The 27413-nt window shown below is 39.9% G+C and overlaps 1 protein-coding gene across 3 annotated transcripts in view; it reads right to left on the bottom strand.

Annotated features, from left to right (window-relative positions):
* Positions 1–474: 474 nt before the first annotated feature.
* The window catches only part of AK8 (adenylate kinase 8), a 65241-nt gene continuing 38302 nt past the window's right edge, over positions 475–27413 (bottom strand). For 2 of the 3 annotated variants that reach the window (XM_005146337.4, XM_034067609.1), the window contains exons 11-13: positions 25062–25203; positions 2660–2740; positions 475–952 (exon numbers count right to left, since the gene is read on the bottom strand). In XM_005146337.4, the coding sequence (XP_005146394.2) occupies positions 706–952; positions 2660–2740; positions 25062–25203 (470 nt within the window). In that variant the 3' untranslated portion in view covers positions 475–705. The remainder of the gene's footprint in view (positions 953–2659; positions 2741–25061; positions 25204–27413) is intronic. The other variant, XM_034067610.1, reaches the window with a different exon arrangement.

Below are 27413 nucleotides of genomic sequence, written 5' to 3'. Positions count from 1 at the left end.
CCTGCACCTCATTATGTCCTTAACTGGGTTCTGAAAGGGATGAACCTGCAACCAATTTTCTATGGCTCTGGATACTTTCCCTAGTTCCAAGTCTTTCTGCCCAGCCACAGGATTGGAATGCAGAACAGGGTGAAGGTGACAGCAAGTGCAGCTGCAGACTGCTGTGTCAGAACTTCTGGAGTGACCTGAATTAGCAAGGGAATAAAAACCTCTGCACCCTGGTCTCAAGCCACTGCAGAGCTGTAAACTTCATTTCCCATTTGCTTTCATGTTTGCTTGCAGCAGAGTGTGATAGTGAGGTAGCCAAGTAGTGTTTGTGTAGTTTTGGTGGAGAGCAGTGAGTGAATTAAGACACAAAACACATCTAATAGCTTTAACACTCCAGTTGGCTTGGTGTATATTACACAATTAAAACAAAACTACTATTCATTGAATTATAGAATCAGAAATATATATTTGAATTAAACACAGGAACTTCCCTCCCCAGTGCTTCATACCTTGGATTACAAAATAGAAGCCAAAAAAGTTTCCCCTGAAGCAAAATTTCTTACTCTCTGTACTTCAGTCAGCCTTGGTGAGTTTCAAATTCAACCTGGCTTGGCTGCCTTCCTCTCCACTTGTGCTAAGGTGCCACTTCAGTGACCAGACTGCAAAGGTTATGGAGAAAAGTTTAAAATCAACAGTTCAAGGAATCATTCATATTAATTATGGGCTTTTAAATTTTTTGCATGGAAGTGGCTTAATGATACAGCTTTCTATAAACTCAAAGACAGCAAAAGGGTCTTGGTCAGCATTGACATAAAAGGCATCTTCATAAAAATCTTCCAGGTCCTTGATATTCCTGTAATAGCTTTCCACGCGCATCTCAATATTTTCTTCCTTGTCTCGAGGGTTCTGTCTGAGACGGGCTTGGATCTCTGGTGTGGGTGCTGGTCTGAATGTACTGTGGTATCTGGAGATGAAATACAAATATCACTTCAGAGCTCAGGCTGAGGACACAGCTGCCATTTCTTAAAATACTCAATGTTTTTGCTTATCACAGTTCCTTGGAAGTGACTCTCTCTACTCTAGGTTGGAGGTTTAAAGGCAGCAGTCTGTTGTTCCTGCTCTGAAGAACCCTGGATACTCAAAAGCCAAGAGTTTTTCTTGAGGTGACACAGAGACAGTGCTGCTGGTGTTTATACACTTCACACAAGGTGCAAAGTTATGTGCCCAATGCTCCGTGTTCCAGATCTAATCCCAAGGTAACATGTTTTACTTGTAATCTTTGATTCCTATCTTAAAAAAGGCACCTAAAAAGCCTAACCTTAAACCTTAGCATTAGTTAAAAACCTTTGCTGTGGTTTACTGTCATCTGTGCCCTAACACAAAACCAGTTTATCCTTCTTCCTGTACAGTCAACTTTTCTGAAACTATTGGGATAGATGCAAAACTGAGCAGAGTCTCTGTGATTGCACAGAACTGTGTTACAGCTCCTGTTGGTACAATGATGTGGACACAGAGCACATCCTTATTATTTACAGCAGAGCTGAAGTCCACCCTCTTCACTGCACTGAAGCCAGCAGTGCAGATTTAACATAATGCCAAGGATTAGATACAGTATCTAAAACAATTCAATTCACAATGAATTTGTAAGGAATAAAACCCAGAGTATGGAAGAAGGAAGCGTGTTAACTGGAGCAGACACTGAACAGGCTAATCCTAATGATAAGAAATGCAAAGATGTGTGAATGATTTGCTTCATAGTGTTCATTTCTTCGGAACAACAGCATCACTTATTACTAAGCCAAAGAGAACAGTTATAGCAAATCACTGTTGCTGTCACAAGTTAATGTTGCACCTCAAGTGAGATGTCTGAACAATCATGTATCACTCTGGGACAAATCCAGTACTTAAGGCCTTAATCTTTGAGGGTTTGGTATTTGACTTTGATGCAATAGGATGTATTTAACTATTAGAAAAGTAAAATAGTGATTTAAAATTTAAGTGTGGGGAATCATAAAAACAGCACAAGTGAAGTTGCAAATCCACAGCAATTCCAGCAGATGTTTAGGAAGATATTTCATTGTTACTTGTTTCCCCCCCAAAAAAGGGTGGAGAAGACCTGAAGGTCATTGGTGAAGTGAGATGATGTAACTGCCAGAGAGAGGAACAGCCACGTTTTAGAATCCAATCTTACAGTGACTCAAGATTGCTTGCTTTACTAAGCAGGAAAGATATTAATATCTCACAGCAGACAGAACCATCACAGGATCTGGGGGAAGTAAAATACAGTAAGTTTTCCATTTTTCCCCAGCTGGGAAGCCTTCAAAATTCCCATGGGAATGTCTGAAAACCACCTGCATTTAGGCTAGGTTTCAGACCTCTTCCCTCAGCATTATTTTACCAACCAATTTAGTTACCATTAAAATATCAGACCTGAGCTACTTGCTACCGCAGATTTCAGGCTCCCTGGTTTTAAAATGTCCTTGTATGAGAACAGCAACAGGCAGGTGGGTTGGCTCTTGAGTAGCTATGAAAGTTTTAACTTTTCTTTTAAGGAATCCCTTAGCAAGAGTACAACATTCCTGAGTTCCCTTGGATTTCTATGAAGTCCATCTGATGCTTTCATCTCACTGGCAGTCTTGCAAAATGTTAAACATCATAAAGGAGTGCTAACCTTTCCCCAGTGACAGGATCAGTCCTTCGCTGTGACAGTCGTTCCACAATGGATTCATAGGGGAGATTAAAGAAAAATACCCTATGGAGAACATAACAATTAAGCACATTAACATCCTGAGAACATCACTTGTGACCTTCAGAGTATGAGTTAATCCTTACCCAAATGAACGGCACACACAGATGTGGAAGTGATAGTACCACTCAAAACTGCAGCATCAGAAAAGATTAGCATATGCACAGGGCCTCTCTCCTCTGGTTCTTCTCCTCACATCTGTTTAGTCTCCAACCTCATCAGGGCAGAAGCTCTTTGACACACAGTATGTGTGTTGCTATGTGCATTGACAGGCCTTAATCGACAATATCATGTGAACACTAGTGACTGAATTACAGCTGTAATATACAATGTACACCATTGACGATCCCAGTCACATTACACTGTTGCATATAAACTGTTGTGCTTATCTCACACTGACTCCTTGGCGTTTTGATTCATTATCATGGTCCTGTTAATTTTATGTTGTAGTTTAAAAACTCTTCAGCAGAAAATTCTTGACGAACTACTGAGAATGAGTCCCCTGTCCCCCAGCTACTGGAGACTAAAGCAGATCTGGGTGAAGATCACATTCAATGGTTAATTCAGAGCAAAACAAAAAATAAAGCTTCTCATGAAAATAAACTTTTACCAACTGAGCACGGCCTGAAGGCTGTAAAAACATCTCTCTTTATATTACACCTTCTCCTGCTGCTGCCTTCAAGGCTAGGCTTCCTATTTTCGTTTGTGTCTGCCTCTCACAAAAGATACTGTATGCTTTAGACATTCACCAAAGGAGCATTTTACACTGACAGGGTGGGATCAGACCAGATGAAAGGATGAGCTTTACCTTGGCATGCACATAGCAGATTACTAGAATCCTTTGTAGGATTTAAAGTTATGAAAATCATCTCTCTCTTCAAATGTTTACAGATAATGACTTCTATTCACACTGTGGTAACAAAATAACAGCCGGGAATAAAACATTCAAGATCTCGGAGATTCCAAAGACAGGAAAAGAACAACAGTTTCAACACTCTTTTATCCCTTACACTCTTAACATTTTGTTTTTCTTTTTTTCTGTTGCCCAACAATGGCACAAAAATGTGATTGTCAGAACAGGTAACATCTGATGATATGTCTCAAGATGAATATTCTAGTAGAGAGGAACAACATTTATACAGTCATGATAATTGATACGGCTTCCTATTATATTCTGAAATAAACAAACCCACTAAAGGATTATAACCTGGCATATCAAGAAAGCTTGTCGTAATTCATAGTTACTAACACAAAAAAGTATTATGGTATTTGAAACAGAAGAGCCTAAAAAAACTCCACTTAAAAAGCTGCCAACAAAATGAACTCTGAAAGCCTTGTCTGAGCTTCCCTTCTTTTATATACAAGATGCTTCTTATTATCCAGTCTGGTGTCACCATTAAAGAAAAGAGTAGGAAGAAGATGTGGGAGAGTATAGACATCTCTGCTAATATGGATATTTATTTTTTCACCCCCATGCATTGTATAATGGCTCACAGGATATACTACACCACAGCACCGACTCCTAATCCAATGGTCCTTCCAGTAAAGGTGGGATGCCTCACCTTGCCATACCACAGGGTATGGCAGGGTACAGATAAGAGAAAACAACACTCCCCAGGGCTGTCAGTTTAAAATCATTCAGAAACAGGGAAAAAAGCTGAAGCAGAAAAGCACTGACAGAACTACTGTCTAGACTTCAAATACTTCTAATTAGAAAGCTTTATTATCGTTTTGAAGGAGTAACATACCACACACAGTCTATTATGCAGCTCCAAGAGGCTTACTCACATGAGTAAAGCCTATTTACATGTATGTACTTTCAGCAAAGTGGTAGTTGTGGGTATGTGTACATCTGCTTCAGCTTCTCTGAAGGTATTTCTGAGCAACATTTTGCCTGTGTGCCTGTCTCAGGCTACTATGACTCTGATCACATAACAAACTTGACCCTCAAAATGTCCAGATAACAGGTTTGTTGGATTTCCCTTGGAAATTCTCCTAAGACACAGGGCTGCATTCATGACATTGATCAAGCATTTACAGCAATAGCCGGAACAATGCCCTACAAGTACTGGATTCACCTCCAAGCAGAGCTTGGCCCCTTTCACATACCAACTGTAATTCTTTTTTCACATAAATGCATCCTCTGTAAAGCCTGCTTTAGGAATCAGGCAGGCTTTGTATGTTGTAATGTGTCACAACTTCTATCAAGGGGAAATATGAAACAGATGTCATCAGAATTGGTAGACAGGAAGGCAAGGAAACACAGCCTCATATCAAAGTATACTACATTATACTGCTAGATTAGCATCCAGCACAGCTTCCCTTTCAGAGCTGGCAAGCTGTTCGTTTGGCTCTGCAACAGGTGAGTAACGTCAATCAGTGGCAACATGAGGTGTGCATAGGGAGGGCTGGGCAGAGATGCACCAAGAAACCTCACTCCTGCATCACAGGATCAGCATCTACCTAAAATCATTGGCAGTCAGTTACAAACTGGTGCTCGGTGGGATACAGCTCAGTAAAGCCTCTCAGTACAAGACTCTGAGGACAAACTAACTACCATTGAGTGGCAACACTGCTGTTAGATGCAGGACTGAAGCCAAATGGTTTGTAAGTAAAGCTGCATCCTCTCTCCTTTGTTCTCCTCTCCCAGGAGAAGCATGTGAGAGAAGGTCCAGTCCTGTCAGCAAGCTTGCATGGATAACAAAACCATGAACTCAAATGTTACAAGGGGAAAAAATATCTTGTGTCAGAATCCTGCCTCTTCCTCACTGTACTTGACATCACTTACCTGATCTATCACTGCTTTTGGATACATTGGAGAAATTAAACTCCAACAGATTCATAATGTTGATGACACCTTCACTGTATACCTAGTCAAATGAGAGCTAGTGGCCTCTGGATGGCAATGAAACATGTAAGGCCTCTACCAGCTGGAATATAATGTCATTTTCCTACCAGCCATCTGGCATTCTAAAAGGGTATTCCAATTGCTTCTGGCTTCTGTCTACTCAAACAGTCTTGTCCAAGATCCTAGAGGTCACCAGGGCATCCTGATGGCTTCCCTTTGCAGACAGAGACAGGAGAAGGTAAAAGTATGGGTGGCACATGTTTTGTTTCATGCCTGATCATGAGACAGCATTTCTGGAAAAATGTGTCACAACCATCCAATAAGTGAAGAAAGGTTTTTTGACCTACACAACAGCATTCAACTAATTCTGAACTGCATTCGTTGCAGATGGCAACCAACCTCCTCAACCCAAGTTATCAATTGACAGCGTTCAGAGTTGTCCTCAGGAGAATTTTTTTGGTGGTAGTTTTCCTGTTTTGTGGACATAGTCACCAAATTAAAAACCTATAATGGAAAAATTATGAGTGTTTCTATAAGACAAGCAAGTGCTGCATGCCTGAATTCTTCTATCCCTGGGCTAAGGATTAGGGCAAGCTCCTCCTGTGCACTGACAGTCCCTGTCCAGGATGGCTCCACTGCCTTGCCAGCTGCCTTCACATCTCCAGAGAACTAAAGCTCTGCCTGTAAGCCACGGCCTTCCACCAGTTTTGGTCCTGTAATTTAAACGTAGCTGTTTGATGAAGCTGACCTGCATGGATGAGATGTTGACTGTTCTAGACCTGAGCTATTTACTTAGGTCAGATCCCCATCGCTGTCATTTCCCACTTCCTGGAGTTGCTCTGGACTGACACAGGTGAAGAGAAGCCCAAAGCCAAGCTCTTTTTGTAAATTTATCATCTGCAAAATTTGACCTATACCATAAAACCCAACTGAATTCATACCTTGCTTTCATTTAAGGATGAAAAGACAATGCAACATGATATCTAAGACAGAATCCTGACTCTCTTGCTGGCTGTTAATAGCAGAGACTACTGACTTGCTTGTGGCTCTACCAGGGCCAGATCAAGCCTTGCAATCAAGTTATGATGCTTGAAATAAAAAAAATACAGCATGAAACAACACTGAGCCACTTCTAACGCAGCATTTAAACTTTTGAGTTGAAACTGCAACTTTAAAAATAGCAAGCTGTTAATCTTTCTCCTATATTCTTAAGTCCTACAGATCTGCTCCCTCATAGGCAGGTACCAGCTGCCATATTTCCATTCTTCACGCTCTGCACTCTGCAAAAAAAAAGAGGCCCCTGCTGGCCAATTCTTGTTTAAAATTGTGCATAATTGATAGTGGCAAATCTACCCCAGCTGTGTCTAAAGCCTCTCCAGGGGCAAGAAAAACACTCCCTGTGACTGTCATTAACTACTAAATTAGCAAGTGCTCCTGGCAGTTTACAACGTACCACATCAGTCTGCTTAAAAAAGAAGGATGTAAAGATCAGATGCCTGTGTGGTCTCAAAGTTACAGCAAACTTCGCTGGCAGAACTCAGACAGAACCTCAGCTAAAGAGAGAGGGAGAGTGAAAGAAAGAAGAAGGAGGGAATGAGAGGAAGGGACACAAAGTTACACTCTTTTTTTCAGGCAGACAAATAGAAAATGTCAAATTCAAGGGTAGAAAATTGAGCACAGTACATCCTACCCAATATGGAGAAATCAATGCAGTGTTACATGATTCTATGACACAATTCCCCATGGAAAGCAACTCTCCTCGAGGACTTGGTTCTGGCAATGCAATAGCTACAGTTTTGTAATAGAGTTATAAAGCTGAAAAACAGATGAGGCTGTTGAAGTGTATGGATGCAGTAGCTCTCTAAAAGGCTATCACAGGTAAAATGCACAGGTTAAAGCAGGTGGAGAAGGAAATAACACAGTTCTTGCAAAAGGACAGAAAAGCCTTGGGGGGCACCATGGAATCAACTGGCACAGAGACAAGGAACATCTCCATCAACTGCCCCGAATTTGGCTAAACTCTAAAGCCCATTATTAAAATTCACCACGACTTTGGTTTAAAATTGTCCAGAAATGCCTACAACTGTACAAACTTCTGGATCATACAGGCACCACAAGCCAGAGAGGAATGGGATGACAGGCTTGGTCAAGATACAAGGAAAATCTGCATTGCAGAAAGGTTGTTTTCTTGGGTAGCACCATTGAATTATTGCAGTAATACAGCAAATCAAGTTAGTGGTTCAAGCTGACAGGTACAAGGAAATTCAGGTTTGAATCCAAGTGACTAATCCCAGCTAAAACCCAGGTCGTTTTCTCTTTATAGATTTCCTAGCCAGAGATACCTGACTTGGACCTATCAGATCCCCTAAAGAATGTTCCCTTTCCTGCAATATAAAGACACCTTGAACATGAAACCTTGGTCAAGCCTCTTCTCAAGCACTAGGGAACTAGCCACAGGATCCTGAGCACATTATATTTCCTTAATTACATTCTGCAGCCTCAAATCCTCTCTTAAAAGTGACATAGATCCCATCTACCTTTTCCTCGGTCTTGCTCAGTTTTCTCTCAATGCTCAGTTTCTCATTTTTTCTCAATAAACCAGGCATTTTGCCTGTGGGTAACCAGACTACAAAGGATCTTCTGAAGCTGGACATGGATCTTAGTTTACATCTTACTCTAAATACTCCTTCTGCATGTCTCTGCAATGGATGAAATGATCCTTATATCTTATTTATAGAAGGAGATGTTGGGAGGTTTTATTTAATGATGTCTTTCAAATTCTGGGATATGTTCTGATGAATGATGCTTGATTCTATTTTGGGAAGTAATTTCACCCTCTAGGTTTTGACCATAAGGGAAAATACATTGCATAAATACTAAAACACAGGTTAATCGGCACAAGTGTTTTGCTCATTGAGTTCCTATATGGATTCACGTGATGACAAGCTGCTCCCAGACACTGGATCTTTCTTTTCAAATGGATGCATTTCTGTCCAATAACCACAAAAGGCAGCTAAGTGGGGCACTATTCCCAGGACATGGCTTCTGGCCAGGGAGCGAGATGAACAACATCCTTCGTAGCTGCAGATGTTCCTTTCCTTCACCAGCAGTGCAGAGTAATGACTATTAGATGTTTTCCACCCATCAGTTAGATGTGCTCAGCCCCCAGCAGTCCAGACAGCTGAGGTGGCAGGGTCCCTGCTGCATCCCACCCCACCAGCCTGGTATCTCAACAGCACCACAGCAGGTGCTACACCAGCTTAAGCAGGGGGAACAGGAGCAGCCCTGCTAGGTAGCACTGTCTTTCTGCTTTATAGAACAATGGGCTGGAGCTTGAGCTGGGATAAAGCAAAGTCACTTCACTGGCATCACATAGATTTACACCAGTGAAGGACCCTAGGTCTTCTGGCAGTAAGAGCCATTCCATGTCGTAGAATTCCTGCCTGCCTAAACATTCCATCAGCACAGCAAAAGGCACACATACACAGAGCAAGTGTTTTCTTACTAAGGGCTTTACCAGAATCTTAAAGCTTCTTTTGTGAAGGCAGTATTAACTCTTGCCATATGTAATAAATGGTTTGGATGCATTGGTACTTCCATTCAAAACTGCTTTACATTTCTATCCTCATTTTTATTCTTTGCCTCCTTCTTACTCTCAGCTGTTATTCCAGCATCTTTGCATTCCCCCTGGAGTTCATTCCAGTGGTGCTTTGTGAATGACAGAGTAAGATGGCAGCCAGCACTGCTTTAGAGTAACGTGCCTGGCACGATTTCCACTCTCCACAAGGTTAATCAAATTCAGTGAGGATAATCGAAAGCCTCTGCAGCCCCAGAGGCCTGAGGTCAGGAACCTGAACCCACTTCCCCAAATGCAGTCCTGTTTCCTCAGATGCTTACAACCCTCCCCTGCAATAATTAGATTCTGCAAAGCAAGTCTTGAGTGAAGTAAGAACTCCAGGGTTAAGGACTAGCAAACTCTTATCAGAACTGATGCCTTTGCTACCTGTCTGCAGCCTTTCTGTAGCACCTCCTGCTCCTAACAAGGATCCCATACTTATTAAATTAATGGAATCAAATTTATAGTAAATGACACATTAACCTCCTTCCCACCCCCACCCCCCAATCACTTAAACACTAACTTTTGTTGTTGGTAGGATATCTGGGACGTAAAATTAAATAAATAATTTACACCAAAAAAAGTGTATGATTCAGGGGCAAGGGGAGGGAATAAAAGAATGGATTATAATGTGTCATTTTATATATGTGTCAAAGGAAACCAATTTCATAATAGGGAATAAAAATTCCCTGTTTAAATACTGTCAAATAAATCCTCAAATGTAATAGGGTTCACTTCTGGGGAAAGAAAACTAAATCTGATTAAATATTAATGTGCTGTAGTATTAATTAAGAGAGAAAAAAGTCCATCAAGAGAACCCCAATATGTTTACTGTGTCCCCAGGAAGCTGGAAAATTTCACAATCAAGTGTGTAAATGTTCTAAAAAAGGGTCCTGAATATTTTATGAATATTTGTCATAAAACAGAAATAATAACCACTGTGCAGAGCTATTAGAATTAATATTTATGCTGCCCGCCATGAAATATTCATGGGGACGGAGAAAGGGGGGCCCGTAAGACAAGAATTAATTTACATTGGGCTTGGTTTACCCGCTGGCTTGATGTTTAAAGACGGGTTGACAAGCCTCCATATGAATCCGTCAGTCACTTGCAGCAGTAGGTGGGGTGAAGGCAGGGGGAGGCGGGGGGAAACGGGTCCAAGCTGCTGACAGCACACAGATTGAGTTTCTGACAGCCCTTAAAAAATCTAAACGGCCCCCCACCTTTTTTTCCTTCTTCCATTGCCCAAGGCGCTCTGTACTGCCACCGTTCATCCGATCTCCCCTTCCATCTGCTGAAATTAAGGAATTAATGAGCGCTATACACTTTACAGCGGGCCCCAGGAATGTTTACTGGTGATTAAATTATAATGCAGCCAAGCTGTATAATTCATGAACCAATTAAAGGAAGTGTTAGTTGATTTGATGGGATGAGGACGTACAAAAAGCATTTAACTAATAGGGATCCGTGGGCTGCCGGTCGCTTTGGCTTTCTCGGATTACGCGGCTAATTGCTCTGCTTTATAGGGCTGTCACAGATAGCCATACATATTTCATTGTTCTCAAATACTTCAATTGTTTGCTTTCGTGTTGCTGCTGTAATATGTAGAAGCTCAGCCAAACTTCAGTGTAGTTAAAGCACTACTCTGCAAAAGCAGGTTGCTTTGGGAGGAGGGAGGAAGGAGAGGGGCAGGAGGAGAAGGCTGGCTGACAAAGGAGTAACTTAAAGCCTCAGAGTTAAATGTCACTCAGCAATTACATGATTAAAAGGTGCAACATATGATAGTCTTTTGTTTTACAACTTTTTGGACACTAATATTCTATGCTGACTTCACTGAAGAGAAAATATTGGCATGCTAAGCTGCATTTCTTTTCTAATACTGTGGAGCAAAAGAAGGTGGAGAGGGAAGCAGGTTTAAAAAACCTCCAGCAGGGAGGAGTTAGATTGCTGCGGTTATCAAGAATAACACATCGTGGCTTAGCTTCCATGGATCGATATTCTAAAATACATGAGAGATGAAGGAAGCTGATTTCCCATTGGGAGAATGCTCAGTGTCTAACTTTGAGAGCTGCTGAGTTGTGCTGGCTAGTCATGCCAACAACTTCAGCTTATTACACAAGGAATGGGGGAATTTACCATTTCTGCTGTTTTGAAAAGTACTCCCCCCAGCTGAAATGGATTCTCTTGCTTTGAACAGGCCTATCAGTCAAGTTACTTCTGTCCTCACGCATTGTTCTGGCAATGAAATCACCAACCCATATACAGAAGCACACGTATTGCTGCAGGAATTAGGTGCTATCACAGAAACATCACAAACATGTGCATTAATTTGCGGTTAGACCCTGAAATCTATTGAATAAAGAACAAGCTGGGTAAATACACTGTTTCTGCAGCTCAGTGATGGAGACTGCAGACTTCTGTGGGTCTCTAATGAGGTATACTGCCACCCACCTGAGGAACACCATGGTAAATCTTCACCTCCTGTCTAATTTAGAGCTTTACATTTCAAAGTGTTGTACAAACACCAACTGAATGACTTTCAAGATATCCTATTATGTAAAGCCCATAATCTGGTTCATCCCTTTCCTTACGCCTGCTCCCTCCAGGATCTGGCTTTGGAAAGCAGTCCCTGTGGAGTGTCCCCACTGACGCCCCAGTGAGCTTCCTCTCTACAGCACAGAGCATGAAATCCCCTCACCAAATCTGCCCACACCAGTGAAGCCAAGAGGAGATGCCGACCTGCCAGAAGCAAAACTGTGTGCAAAACCACACCAGTTTTAAGAGAGGTTGTGTTAGGTAGGGACAGCCAACAGCTGGGGCTCAGGATAGCTCTTCAAAACATGCCAGCATCACTTTGACATTCCAGTTATGAACCATCTCCCAGCCAAGTGCCACAACACTAAACTAAGAAAATCCCTCCCTGCTCTCCTGTTTGAATTGTTCTGTTTTGTATAAAGAATTACATCAAACCAGAAAAGCACAATAACTCTGCAGTTCAGTGCAGGTGTTCACGAGGGAAGCGAGACACATTCAGTGAATACTTGCTTTCTTCTACAAAGCAGAGCAAGCCTAAGAAGCCCCAGAAAGGAGGTGAACGTCCCATCTCCTATGATACGCTCAGATTAGCAGACTAGGGGTTGTCCAGGTGGAGAGATAGGTGGGAAATAAAAATCTTGGGATATTAAACGAAAAATGATTTCTCGTATAGGTTGATCCTGATGTTAAAAAGAGAGTATGCCAAAAAAAATTATTTTAAATAATTCTCTTTATTCAGAACTAGTGATTATTATATAACTAGTTATATTATTAGTTTGTACCTAACTTCTGGGTTAAGTAATGCAAAACTTTGGCTTAAGATATTAATTTAATAGGTAGTCTCCAAAATAAGGGATAATGACACCAGTTACACAGCAGGAAAACCTGTCATTAACCCACAGTGTGGTTGAGTAAAATGGAAATTGGATTGTCTGTTCTAGAAAATAGAAAGGTTAAGTTGTCTGGGAGATAAAGTTGATCCTCAGCTCACCTAAGTGGGCAGTGCCTGGGATCTGAAATCTGACCAACCAGATAATCATCTGGTCACTTACACACACAGTTGAAAGCCAACATGTGATCTTGGTAGGCTTTGAATTATACCATTCTTGGATTAAAGACAGCCGCAATTTGGTAAAAACCATTAAATATGGTTTTTAAAAAGCCCTCAACCTGGGATAACAACAAAAAGTGTGTATGTTTGTGTAGACAAACTAAGTAACCTCACACACTGGTCCCAGAATTAGTGAGCTGCACCAATGTGGGCCTTACATGGGGAAAAAGCAGAGGTGGGACTGAGGCCCAGGAACTACTTTCTGCCAATGATTGCTAACAGGAAACGTCAGAACTTTCCAATGTCAAGAAATCAAAGGCACTGCAGAAAGTATTTTCTTCGTTGCCTTTTATGTGCCCTGGATATAATCAATCACACAGAAAACCCCACTCCCATATTTTGGTTCAATGTGGAAAGGGCTATTTGCATTTCAATATGTTCAAGTTATACTGCCAATAAAAACATGGAATCATGAAGAAGAGATCAGGCCACTGGAGTGAAAAACAAGAGATGACACCCTGCAGACCTTTCAGATAAAACAACTCCTTGTAACATTTCTGTTGACGTCCCAGTATTTCTGAATGACTGGGTTTTCAAATGAGATCAGTCAGCATGCAAATGAGGAAACAGGATCAAGACATCTCCCATAGCTGATTGGATAGAGAAATTATCAAAAGACCCTTTTTTCATATCAAATTTCCATCACAAAAGGTCAAACTTTCAACTCCCATTACTTTTGCTAACTGCATTTCACTGTGCCTGCCAGCTCATTGCTGCTGCTGTTTCCAGAGGAAAAAAGAGAGAAGTAACAAATGATTACATCTTCCCCCACATCTGTCACACAGGATGGACAAACATTTTCTAATCTTATACTATTTTTTCTCTACAGCCCTCAAAATCCTTGCAGCCAAAACATCACTTCTAACCTAATTGGCTATTCCCAGGTTGTTTTTATTTTTCTTACAGGTTTCTTTCTTATTTTCTAGCCTACAGACAGACAAGAGCATCAGCTCTGTTGCCAGAATGTTTTGTTCTACAGTTTGGCTATTTAAAATACTTTTTGATGTGTGCTTTTATAAATTTCCTTGTGTTGTCTGGTTGGACTGATGCCTAAATACTCACACAATGGATGTTACGGAAAAACAAGAGACAAAGAAAGAGCATCCTTTCCCCTGAAATCCTCACATAGTTACTTTCTCCTGCAGTCCATCCCTGACAACAAACACTGCTTGGCCTTCTGTAGGTTTTGATCCACTCCTCTGGTGATCCAGAGGAATGGATCCATGATCCTCTGATCATGGCCTGAGACAACAAGGCTTTGTCTTGCCTGCTCAAAACATGGAGCTCGTGCAAATTCAGAGGACTTACACCCTTGTGTCCAAGCAGAGGAGCAGCACAGCACCCCAAGGTCTCATCACTGCTTTTCTAGGTTTAAAGCTGAATTTTGGAGCAGCAGAAATAGCAAGTGGGGCAAGCACAAGAAAATGAAGACATTAGTAAAAAGTACAGGACTCAATGTATTTATTGCTACTCCACCCACAAAAATTCTCTCTCAACTTTCTTATCACTGCAATATATATAACCCATCAGATTAGTACCTAGAGATTTCTACTTTTCTGATTTTCTCTGTTGTTCTTATTACTCAGCAACTAAATGTTTCACAAAGCCATTTCCTACAGAAATATTTATGTTCCCAAATGTTTATTTCCTCCTCTATCATGATCAAGCTTTTATGAGCACTCTATACAGAACTCTGAATTAAATACATAATTTCTGATCTATCAGATCTTGGCTTGATGCTGTGTTTGTCTGTTTTATACAGTAAGGCATTGTAGTGAACTACAGAATACCTTACATAAAAACTAATTTATACAGTAAAGATATTTCCATCCAACATTGTGTGCGTTGGTGATTACAGAAAGTTAATGAGGACCAGGAGGATGTAGGGTTTAGATTCCAGCAAAGGCTCATTGTGCTAGATTTGCTGAACAACCTTTTTAGGTATTACCTAAATGTCCTACACAGCTGCAGACGTTAGGCTCTGCACCAAGGCAGATACAGCCTAGGTACAGAGCCAACAAAACTAGAAGGAGACGGAGGATGATCCTTGTAAGTGCTACACAAATACATCTCCCTCGCTTGCTCCACATCACACAGGTATCCACAGCTGCACAGAGTAATTCATTCTGCAGTGGACTCTATTTCTGCTGGTGGCTGTGAGCCATAACCAGTAAACAGACCACACTGTTAGCTGGCTGCAAGATTACTCCTCCATCTTTGATTTTTCATTTTTCTTCTCCTTCTGACCAAAAGTGCCTCTGGCAACTTGTGAATGTCTCTATGTACTCAGTAACCTAAACTTTTGGCCTCTTTATCATATCAGATCAAGGCAAAGTTGAGCTCCTTTGTACTCAACAAATGCCAGTCATAGAACACAGGAAGACCGTGCATAGAAGTTCTCTGATGGCAAAATAATGGTGATTATATTTTATCTTTAGGTCTTTACTCTTCACAAATTTATTACTATTGAAACACTAATCTTCAGGCCACCTAAATGGATAAAAAGTTATTCTCTGAATGGTTAACATTTGTAGTATTCTCTTTTTTTCCTGGGACAGGTTTGGTCAAAGGCTGTCCAGGATGAACTGGGGATCTCAGTCACCAGATCATGTCTGGAGTTCCCATCATTTAATAATGGGCTCTTCAATGTAGGTGAAAAAAAAATCTAAGAGGATCTGTGAACTGGAAGCTGTATTTGACATTCAGAACTGAGGAGTGGGCTTCCAACAGCGAGTAACTGCATAGCAAGTTAGTCTTGGACTGACTGCACAGGCAACTTTTAAACAGAGTGGGGGTTTTGTTTCATCTAAGAGGTACTATAGTTTAAACAAAACTCTCAATCTGTTGTGAATGACAATGTGTTTGGAATTAACCAGACAGAACCTGACATCTAATCACAAACAGATGGATTTTTATTCTTAGAATTGTTTCAGATAAAAGATTCCTGTTCCTTAAGATGCCTAACAACTTTGCATGACTGTATTCAGAAATAAATTGAAGGCAGGGGCACTCACCTTCACTTGCAGTTTGTACACACGAGGAAAATGTGAAAAGCTGAACGTTTATAGTTATTTTCTCCCTTATACAACATAGAACCCTCCTTAAGATCTGAATGGGAAAAACCTGTTTACAAAATCAAGTCCTCTGGTTCTTCCAAGGGCAAAACTTCCAGGTTACATAACAATGCAGGATTTTCAGACCATGCTGTTCATACAGCCACACAAATCCACTGGCATAGATTTGCTTCATGCACCATGTGAGCATTGGGCATATTCGCAAATATCAGACCTTCACAGCACGTTTTCACAAGGGCAGGAAGGAACCAGAACAGGTTTTTGTGTAGGCTTCCAGTAAAGAGCTTACACTGCCATTAGCATCAATCAGCCCCAAATATCAGCAGTGATATAGCATCTTTCATTAAAACAATACTGCCTCTTCTTTCAGAAGAGCTGCCACTTGCCATTTCTTTTAGGTAATCAGATAGCTGTTAATTAATAAACCTGTCAGGTGAATTGTCCTGCTCTGGTCATCATTATCCATTCTGTAACAGAATCCTGCTATCATCACTGCTATCCACCCCATAGCTTCCAGCTCAATTAACTTAATGCTATGCAAATGAGAGGCTCTCCTCATCATTAGCTTATAGACCACAAATGTTAATAACATAATTGGGCCTTCAACGGGGTAATTAGACACGATTTCTTCCATTAGTCTTACAAGGCTAATTATTGTTGATAGGAGAGAGGGGATGAGTCCCAGTGCTGCATGCAAAGAGGGGCAGCTGGTTAAAGCAAATATAGACAAAACATCAACAAGGTAAAACAACAGTTGAGATCTATAGCAGGGTCAGGTAGGGGTAAGGGAAGGACTGTGGCATGATGAGAAACTTAGGAACCACCTGAGAAATTCTGTACAAGTCAGGAACTAAAACTAAATGAATATGGAACCCCCCTCCACTTTGCAGTAAGTCAACATGATGCTTAAGAAACCAGAGGAAGCTGCTCAAGATTTTGCAGACAGGACAATGTGGAAACTGTATTGAACAAGCTTCCTAGGTTTGTAATGCAAATACACAGCTACAGAAGAGACCTTAAGAATTGCATCTGGTCTTACGTCTCCCCTGTCATTACATCCAAGCTTCTCTCCTGCCATCAATGGTTTTGCTGCGTTTTGCTGGATTTTTCTGAGTAACAGCTACTTGCTTTAATAATTACAGAATTGGAATAGAAGGAATTGTTTAATAATTACAACACAAAATGCATTTCAGCAGTTTATTCACAGTTAATAAAAGCCTGGATTCAGTATAATGGAGTGGCATATACAGTTTTAGCAAAAGAAAAAAAATGGCAGCAAGTTTCCAAGCTGAGCTTATAATTTGAATGGTGCAATGAAAGGTAAGGGCTTGCTGCTGCACCAGTTAATCCTATGCAGTCTCCTCCACTAAGGTTAGAAATGTATAGCTGGAGAGAGACTTCTGTGAAGGAACTGTAGTTTTTAAAAGGAGAAAGTGAACTTTACAGAAATATGGCAAGTTCACCACATACTTTGCTTTGACAGTTCAGTGTTTTACTGCAAACACTGCTAAGAAAAATATGGCAATCTGAAGAGCCCACAGGACTCAAGGGGTTGAGAAACCAGATGATTTCTTTATTTTGTTTCTATTTTCTTTAATGTTGAGGCATGTTCAGAGCCAGTACAAATCCATCGATTTCACTAGAGGCATCTGAGGAGGAGCTGCTCTTTCTATATGCTTAGCCCAAAAAGCAGCTTAAATTATGTTCACAAAGTAGCAGCATTTTCTAGAAGGTTAAATAAAACAATTACTTTGTAAGTGGCTGCACCTTGATCTTGGGTCAGTTATATGAAAAGAACAATAGAATTAGAAACCGTGCATCTGTCAGACATAAGGGATCATTCCTACATCTTTCCCACAGAATAAGCTATGACAATTTTCAGTTCTGCTCTTTAAATTGCCCTGTACTTGCTAAATTTACTTACTAGAAAATTCTGAGCAAATATCTTGTTCCAAGGCAAACAGCACTAAACCCACTGATGCTTTAATGAAGATTACACTTTCTAATCCTCATGGTAATGACAAACTAGTCTCCATTCAATATGCAATATTACTTGACAGTTTTAATCACCCAAGCCGTATTATATTTGCTACAGACTGATGCACTTGTCTTCCCAGATCTTCAGCTTGGAGAATCTAAGCAAAAGAAGCATAATGCCTGTTCTGCCTGTGGTTTTCAGTATGGGCCAGTTTTGCCAGACACACTAGCTCTGATTAATGGCTTATTCTGGGATTAGTCACAGGCCCAAAGAGACTACTAAATCAGAGCATGGCTGGCACAATCTTAACTCCAGAATTCCTGAATTTTAGTAATCATGGAGTTCAAAGGTAATGTGCATTTGTAATGTAGATTCTCAGTATCAGACAGCAACTGCAGTAACAGACTCTCATGAATTCAGTTTTAACCTGTACAGGTGTAATGGTGACACTTTCCACTACACCAGGTTGCTCCAATCACTGTCCAGCCTGGCTTTGAACACTGCCAGGCATGGGGCAGCCACAGCTTCTCTGGGCACCCAGTACCTCACCACCCTCACAGGGAGGAACTTCTGCCTAAGAGCTCATCTCAATCTCCTCTCTTTCAGCTTAAAGCCATTCCCCTTGTCCTATCTCTACATGCCCTTGTAAAAAGCCTCTCTCCAGATTCCTTGTAGGCATCCTTAAGGTATTGGAAGGTTGCTATAAGTTCTCCCCAGAGCCTTCTCTTCTCCAGGCTGAACCACCCCAATTTTCACAGCCTGTATGTTACCCTGGATGTTATCTACTGTTTTTACAGAGCTTTCTCTCTCTCTCCAGTTAGGTATTGAGTTCAGGCAGTCTTGATACCAGTGGCATCTTCTGAGAAAAATGGTTTCAATCTGTAGGTGATAGCAGTCTTCATGTCTAATGTATCCTCATTTGTGAGAGAGCTACTGCAGAAAAATAACCCTCCTTTCAGCAGCAAAAAGAATGGCAGGAATTTGTGTGCGGCTTTGGGTGCTTAAAATACAAAAATAAAAATATTGACTTACAAGTAGAAGCTTTTCTCCTTTCTCTTCCTGGAGACTTAGGAAGGTTGTTGAAATCAGAGACCTCCTTAATTGCTGTATCCAGGATTTCACCACACAAACTCCATCAAAAGGAGCTTGCATGAGGTAACTTCTAAAAATAACACCTGCCTCCCACAGCTGATGCCAAATATACCTTCTATTCTTGTTGGAACAGAATAAACTTGTGAGAGCAAATGCAGCATCCTAATGAAAGCCAATGGAAGAATTTTAAAACTGCATTTGAGGTTTTGCTATTGTTGGCTCAAGATGCATATTAAGCCCTTTCCCCAGAATAGAAAGGTTCCTATGGTACTGATACAGGACAGGTAGAATGTGCAGAAGTGATAATTTTTACTGTAATCGTCCAATCTGCTTAAGGAGCTGCTTCCATCAGTTTTGTGTAGGGCAAGAGTCTGTGTGTGTGCAGCTTTTGCACTACCTGTGGAGAATTAGTTGTCACTATTAAGTAGCCCATGGGTGTGACTGCTTAACAGAGCCTTCATGCCAGAGCAATTACACCTTTCTATGCACAGCTGTTACACATAATGTAACTGGAGCTTCCCTGATATATTTTGCCCATTACAGAGTGCTCAGTGATGCCTTTTGCAATAGAGGCAGGTAAGAAAACAAACGTAATGGACTTAATTAAAATCTTGTCAATAAACAGGCTAAGTCTCAAAACACTTGCATCAAGAGATAACACAATGGGTGAAATATTGTAGCTTGGAAAAGGCTACAAGGGTAGCAATTATGGGTTAAACTGGTTCCACTGGTTCCACTCACTCACACCTTCCAGGTGAGAGGAAGATTCATTAAGTTTACCCAGTAAGCACAATCTGTAGTGGATTTTGTTTGGGAAGAAAAACTTTGTGATGAAGAATTCATCACCTAAACCACACTTTCCAAAATATATTTCTATTTCATAAACACAGCACTGACCTCAAGAAGATCCTGCCCCTTTAGTTTCCAGTGTCTCGCCCCTTAGTTTTTACCAAACCACTCACTCTGCCTTTGAACATGCCAAGGAGGAAGAGACTATCTGAGATGGGAGAACTCATATCCAAAGTGGTAATAAAAAGGCAACCAATTAGCATATGTGAAGACAATAGTCAGTAAACCAGCAACCATATAATGGCTCTGGTAAGACTGAGCTGCTTTCTTATCAGAAGAGGCAAAAAATGAGAATGACTGAAACAGAATTCATCTGCCTATTATTTTTACTACACTTTCTATAAATTAAGCAAAATCCTACATAAGGCACTTGGACTTTTCCTACTGTTTCTCTCCCTCCCTGGTGCAGGCAAATTTAATTCTAATGATTTAGTACCTTGATTACCACGTTATTTTTCTGGTGTTTTTTTTTCCTCCCTGAAAATGAGGAGAAAATAAGATATAATTATAGTATTTATTCTTTGTTCCTCATCAGATTTTTCTATGCCATCAATTAAAAACACATCTATTATAAATACACAATATCCATCATTTAAATTAGGCCAAAGTTTTAAAAATGCCCTGTAAGATTTTTCCATGTCAGAATAATTCAATCACTATTATGTTTCCTTGATGCAACTATTTTGGGACTTAGCTTGTTCCTTGATAGGATTTTAATTAAGTCATTTACATTTAATTTCCAAATATGTAGCTGTTACAGGAGGCAGCAAGGAAATGAAAAGCCAAAAAGAAACCTGAAGAGAGCCAATCTTTAACAAAAATATTTCTGATATAAAAATGAATCTGAGGAATACATATTCAGTGATAAGTATGCCAGTCCATGTCTGGTAAACTCTCATATAATGGCAGCATGGTAGGGTCACTGGGGTTCTATTAGCTCAATTAATGAGGAGTAAGATAAGGCTAACACCTAGCTCTTCAAACGGCTAAAAAATAGAGCTGATAGTAATGGAGTTATTAACCTTCGCCAGCCATTGAATTTTGCTGCTGATTCAAACTCCATTTCCTAGTTCAGGCCTCCATTAATAGGCTGTTTATTATCCCTAATCCACATTGGGATCAGCTGCAGAAATATGAAAGCCCCATGTAAAGACCAACTAGTTAAAATGAAAATACTCTTTTCCATTCTGATTTTTCCCTTTTCAATGTATTCACAGACTCTACCTTAGAAATTAGGAGCTTCATTATCCTGTACTGTTTGAATACAGGTTCTTAGTAGTGTGATAAAAAAGAAGCTTTAAATATATTATGTAAAAAGATGACATAATCAGGGATACAGCCACACCATTTTGAAGACCAAATAAAACACTGCTGGAAAACTTGCACCAGAGAAGCAAGTGCTGTTTATTTTCTGTAGAGGGAAAGAGAAAACTATAATATTGGAAAAATGGATATTTGAGATATTATATATGTATCGTTTGGTCAATCCTCAAGTTCATCCCTCCCCTGCCCAGCTTTGTCTCTCCACTTGTATTGTTTGCAGATTCAACTGTAATATAATTAGTCAATACTGAAATGTAAAACAATTGACCCTGGATTCAGATCAGATGGAAAAAAACAAAGGAAATGGTGGAATAGGGGAACTGAGAACCCAGGACACACTTAGCAGCAGAGCCCATCAGCATAGATGCTTTATCAGCTTGCGGAGAACTCTAACATGAACCAGGCTACGACTTTAACTACAGAGATCTTGAGTTAAAGGGGTTTTAGGCTCCTCACTGAGTCTGTACACACTCAGTTGAGATTTGTGACACTTTGTGATTTTTCAGTATGTTTTCAATGAAAGCAACACTGTATTCTTCAATAGTCTACACACATAAAATATTCCAACAAATATCACAGTATCATCCAACAGAGTATCAGCAATTAGGAGTAATGGAGTTAAGATAAAACTAAAAAAAGGTTATGCTAACATATATATCCAGTGTTACCCTCAAAACTGAATGAAGTTCTGGCTGTCCTATCAAATCAAAACAATTTAGAGAAGGTAGAGAACAAGGAGACAGGATGATCAGAATAGTGAAATGACTTTTAGGAAAATAAAGGATAAATAGATCCAAGTTCTTTGCCTGGGAATGAGATGACTGAACATACACAAGCAGCTTATAAAATCAGGAGTGTTAGGAGACAGGAACAGGGAATGCTTATACCTGTTTCTCAGTAGAAGAAAGGAATACAGAAAAAACACTGTGAATTTTTTTCATATGACAGTCAGTGAAAAAGTGAAACTCCTTTCCATATGATATATGGTGGAGGCCAAAAGGACAGTGCTGAAAAAGGGGACTGTAAAGTCAAGCAAAATGGGCTATTAGACAGTTGTCCAGATGACCCTCTAGCTCAGGGAGTTCTTAAACTACTGACTGCCTTCAACTGGCCTGGAACCAGCACACAGCTGGTCAAAAACTAGCTGAAGCTAACAATGAGAGATATTGAACAGATGATACTGCCACTGCTGAGTCTTATTTTAACTGTAAGTTTGGGAGACAGCAGAAGGGGTAAGAACTATTTTGGTAAATACCAAATAGAGCTTTTTAGTATATTAGAACTATCTATGGGTTTACTATATATTTCTTATTGTTGCTCAAGCATTGACAATTAAAAAAGCTAAAATAGCTATTCACATGCATTTGGATGTGGAACTGAATCCAGTCCTTTGCATTAGTAGTTCTGAGCTTCAGATGCCAACCTGTAATTGGATTTGGATTCCCACTTACCGTAGGCACTAAGTGGTTAATGGTGCTCTTTTACCAGATAGCTGAGAGTCCACTAATAGATTCAGCTTCTTATTTGCCCTAAAGGCTGCCACAGTTCAATGCGATTAGGATCCTGTCCACTTAAGCAGTAACTGCTTCATAGGGAGGAACATATAAAGCAATACATGTCTTCTCTGAACACAGAAAGAGCAGTCTTTCAGTAGACAGGTTTTGTCTGATAAGGCACATTTTCCTGCATCAGGCTGTAAGCAAACCTTTGCTCTGCTGCAAATTCTAATTTAAAGAAACCCCTGTTTCTTACTTTTTCAGTGCAAAAATGAATTATTTTCCTTTTTGTTCCAGGGTAGTTCTTTGGGTGCAGTGGCTGATGCTGTATGAGTTTTTTTATTATTACATTTTAACAAACTTTATAGCCCATTTTGTTTGTTTTCAAATAACTTTATTTTCCTTCTTTTCTACCATCAATTACTAGGTTTGTTTTTCTTTCCATAAGATGGAGGAGTCAGGAGACTGATCCTGCTCAATGCTGTATAATTTAGTATTATGTGTACTAGCTTTATGAGGTGGGAGTCAGATAAAACATAGTATTTGAACACTAACCATTTATTAGCTCTAAGGAATAGATTTGTGACTTGACAAGCAGACAATAACTCTGGGTTCTGATCAGCCAAAGAGGTCTACTTTGAGCTCAAAACACAGAGTAACATACACTTTCACAAATAATTTTGTTTACTGATGTGACTAGATTTTAATAATAAACTTGATATATATGTAAATTTATTTTAATCTAATTTCATCAACAGAGCCCTCCTAAAAATGAGACTTTGTAGATTGCTCTGTGTCTGATTTATAGATTTCTGCATCCTATTCCCAGATTGATTTCAAGGCTATAATTCTATCAGATTTTTCTTCTGATGTCAGAAACACCACCTCTGCAGATAGTGTTTTATAACTAGCATCACAACTGAAACTGAATTACTGCCCTGCTATCCTGTGCTGCAATATGTCCTTTTGTTTATAATCACCCTTTCTCCCTTATATACCTACTACTTCAGTTGCCTGGAAAATACCAGCTCCAAAATCAATCAGATAGCATGATGTCTATTTTTGTCCCTTACTTCAACCCCTGTAGAAAATTGGAGGGGCCAAATTCTTAACTCATATGGGTGTGCAGAGCTCTTTAAAGAAAACGGAAGCTGAGGAACCAGCTCAGTGCCTAATTTCCACACATACAATTTTATGAGTTGTTCTTCCTCACTTGATGAGGTCTTGATCCCGTAAAGGAGCACCTGGCACTCATTTGAGTATTCACAGTGCTCTCAGATACTCAGATACATGTTTAGGGACTCAGAACCTACCTTCTGAATGCACATGAGGAATAATCCATAGGAAATGTTACTTAACTGTTTAGTAACATTTCAAGATTCCTTTTCCCTGTTTTCATTAAATGGATTCCTGCTTAAGATATGTACTGTCTTACTTTTAATAAAGCAAGCCACTGCTGCTTTCACACACTTTCATTTTTAAAACTTGATACCATGACTGCTGCTAACTCCCTCCCTTTTCACTCTCCTCTCTTCTCCCTCCAACTCAGTCTTATCCTTTTACATCTTTCCACTATGCCCTATATAGGGGAGGGGACTGAGGGCAGCCACACAAATGACACAGGAAAAGTAACTTTGCCAATTTAAACACCTATGTGGGTAATACACCTTTTCCACTATGAGTTTTTAAATAAGAATAACTTCCTGGAAGCATAAAAGACTACAAATTTCCAGTGTATGCCTTTGGAATGGCCACTGTGTCAGCCAGTGGTATGGACTGAACCAGGAACCATTGGGAGGGGAATGGAAAAGCCTGTAAGCTTTGATGAGTACACCAGCATTTCAAAACTGCACCACCTTTGCACCAGCTGTAAAGAGTAACCCTATTTTATTTGCCTGACAATCATAATAGTTCTCTTTTGATGCCCAATTCTCTTGTATTACATTTCTGAACACTTCATTATAGCTCAAATAAAATATAATTCTCATGTTGTTTTTAATTATTTCACAAAACCCAAATGTCTCATAATGAGCTCCTCACAATACTAATATATTTCTATGACATTATGCCAATGCTAAAGAAAGAAGATGTAGATCCCCCTCTTGCTGCAAATAAAATAGACCTTCTGATATAATCCAAACTTTAATCCATTTCTTATGCTTTGCCTTTAGAGGCAACTCAAACAAATAACCACAATAACAAACCTCTTCTCTCTCCCACAGTCTGGCCATCTGGAGGATTTGTAAGGCCAGTGCTCCATTTCCTACTCTCCAGGAGCAAGACCCCTTTTCAAGGAAGTTATAAATAAGATGCAACAGCTTATACAATGCCAATAAAGATCAGTATCTTCCCATAAACAATTTTTTCATATATGTAATGTTGTGATTACTAAATATATATCTTACCTGTTTGGAACAAAATGTGATTCTTGTAGTTGTTGTCCCTGCTCCACATCTCTTGGGAAGCCATAAAGCACCCATCCATTGGTCATGCAGTCTAGTGTACTTAGGCGTTCCGTCAGGATCTTAATCACAAGCTTGTCTGGGACTGCAAAGAATTCAAGATGATGTTTATTTTGTATGCTGAGTCTGCAATTAAGGAAGATACATGCTACTTTTTCTGGTTAGACTGCTACAGGAACTAAAACACGAAGAGTTATTCCCATTTATGATTGATAGATTTTGGAGAGAGCCGTTACTGTTGACTGTTGCATCTTTACAGTGCTACCATGGAACCCTCAAACTCATAAAGAACTGCAGGACCAAAGCAAAGTATTTGGTAAAACTGATGCCTACAAAATTCTGCAATGTAGTTTTTCCTCTCAGCCCTACTGGGTTGACGTCACAGTGAAGTGTGTGACACAATCTTATCAAAATGCAAAAATAATGACCTGACTTGTGAAAAAGAAACCCTAAAAGAGGAAAGAAATTTCTGTAGCATTCTGTATTTAACTTCACAGATGACAATGGCTCTGCCACAGCAGGCTGGGTGCAGTACTTCTTCCATTTGCCCAAAGGCTTGAAGCTTTTACAATTGAAAATAGATTCCTGAAATGTATTTCAAGAAGTGTAATTACTGCACTGATGGCTCCTAATTTTAGAGATAAAAGTTTTCTTTATTATTATTTTTCTTTAGGGCAAGATGCTGACTGGGGTTACAATTACTATGCAGCTTTTAAAACACTATTTAATGGGACATAATGGTAAAGAGGCATCCTGCATATTTTCACTGAAATATTTCAATCAGACACTTAAACTTATGTATCTTGTAATTTTATTTTATTTTTTTTTCAGAAGAATTAAATGTTCCAGCTCACCAGGAGTGACTAAAATTTCCAAGGACTCTTGCAATGTGCTGGGCTTAGTGTTAAATAACCCCAAAGAAAGGTCAGCAAAATCATCTCAAGCTACTTCCCAAAGAAGCAGACTAAACAATTTTCAAGCAGCAAGGAGAGTCTCTTCTCTTTATTTGTACAGTATGTCTTATACACTGTTGCCTCTACTGGAAACAAGTGATAAAAAATGCTACATAAATCCACATCATGGAATGTTGATGTTTTGATACCCTGCCATCACATCTGCATACAAAAATACAACAACAATTGCTTGTAGGAGAGTAAAAGTGTCAGATTTCTAACAATGCAATTCGCTTTAGGACTAGCTGACAGGAATGTGCCTGTATTTTCGTATATTATTAGCAGTGCACATTTATACCCTGAGTACAAGCAGGTTTTAAACCACAATGATAGAATCCACTTGCTTCCTGAAATTTAACATTTCCTAATGACTTACACCTCTAGCATGAAATTCATTACTTCTCCTTTAAATAATCAAATTACCGAGTTTACAGAATTGCGCTCAGGATTCAATGTACCAGCAAAAAGGGAGGAAAGCCACAGGGAATTAATTAGAAAACAGATTAGTGTATTAATTGAGGATATCTACTTCACATGATAAAAAAAAAACAGGTTAAGGGGATGAATATTCTCCATCTGCTGAAAGAAAAAAGGGATGGAATAAACCCAGACACTTGTCAGAGAGCAAAATGACAATACAAAACTAGGCATTCCATTAAAAATAGGATTCATAAAATTAACTATACGATAGCGCAGCAGCAGGCAGAAATGTTATCAGACAAATGATACTTATCTAAGACCTGAGCTGCAGGCAGGCATAGAGGGGGTAACAGGAGAATTTCAGTGCTCTTTACAGGGCAGTTGTTCCCCCCACCCTCCAGGTTACAAGAACTAATTCAAATCCAAGACATCCTAGTAGGAAAAAAGAAAATCCCACCTTCTCTCTCCCCAAGATGTATTCCATACAAAGACCAGTGCAATATTCCTGTACTCCCGAATCTCTGGCTGCAGCACTAAACTTTCTGTATTGCTGCATGCTATTTTATCATGATTCCTACTGGAATCATTAATGTGGATTTACAAGGATGCCAAATTACATGTTTGGTTTGGGTTGTTTGTTGGTTTGGTTTTTTTCTGGAAACATTTTCAGAATGCTTAAAACAGTTTTGCAATGGATTGGGATAAACCCTACAAACCACTGAGTGAAACTGCACTAAAGTGGTATTCTACCACAGCCGATATCCCTGTGAGCTGAACAGGAAATCAGAGGCAGAGGCTGAAAGCCCCAGGAATGGCATAGAGCAATAAGGAGGTAGGCTGCACTGTTGAGCTTCTAGCAGATCACAGGAGATTCTCCAGTTCCAGGGGCCAAATTGCTTCAATCCTGCTTATGGGAAGTAGA

This window comes from Melopsittacus undulatus, chromosome 11, assembly GCF_012275295.1.
Source record: "Melopsittacus undulatus isolate bMelUnd1 chromosome 11, bMelUnd1.mat.Z, whole genome shotgun sequence".
Classification (NCBI taxonomy): Eukaryota; Metazoa; Chordata; class Aves; order Psittaciformes; family Psittaculidae; genus Melopsittacus; species Melopsittacus undulatus.
Note: the sequence above shows the minus strand (reverse complement) of the source record. Positions and strands in the feature narration are given on the sequence as shown.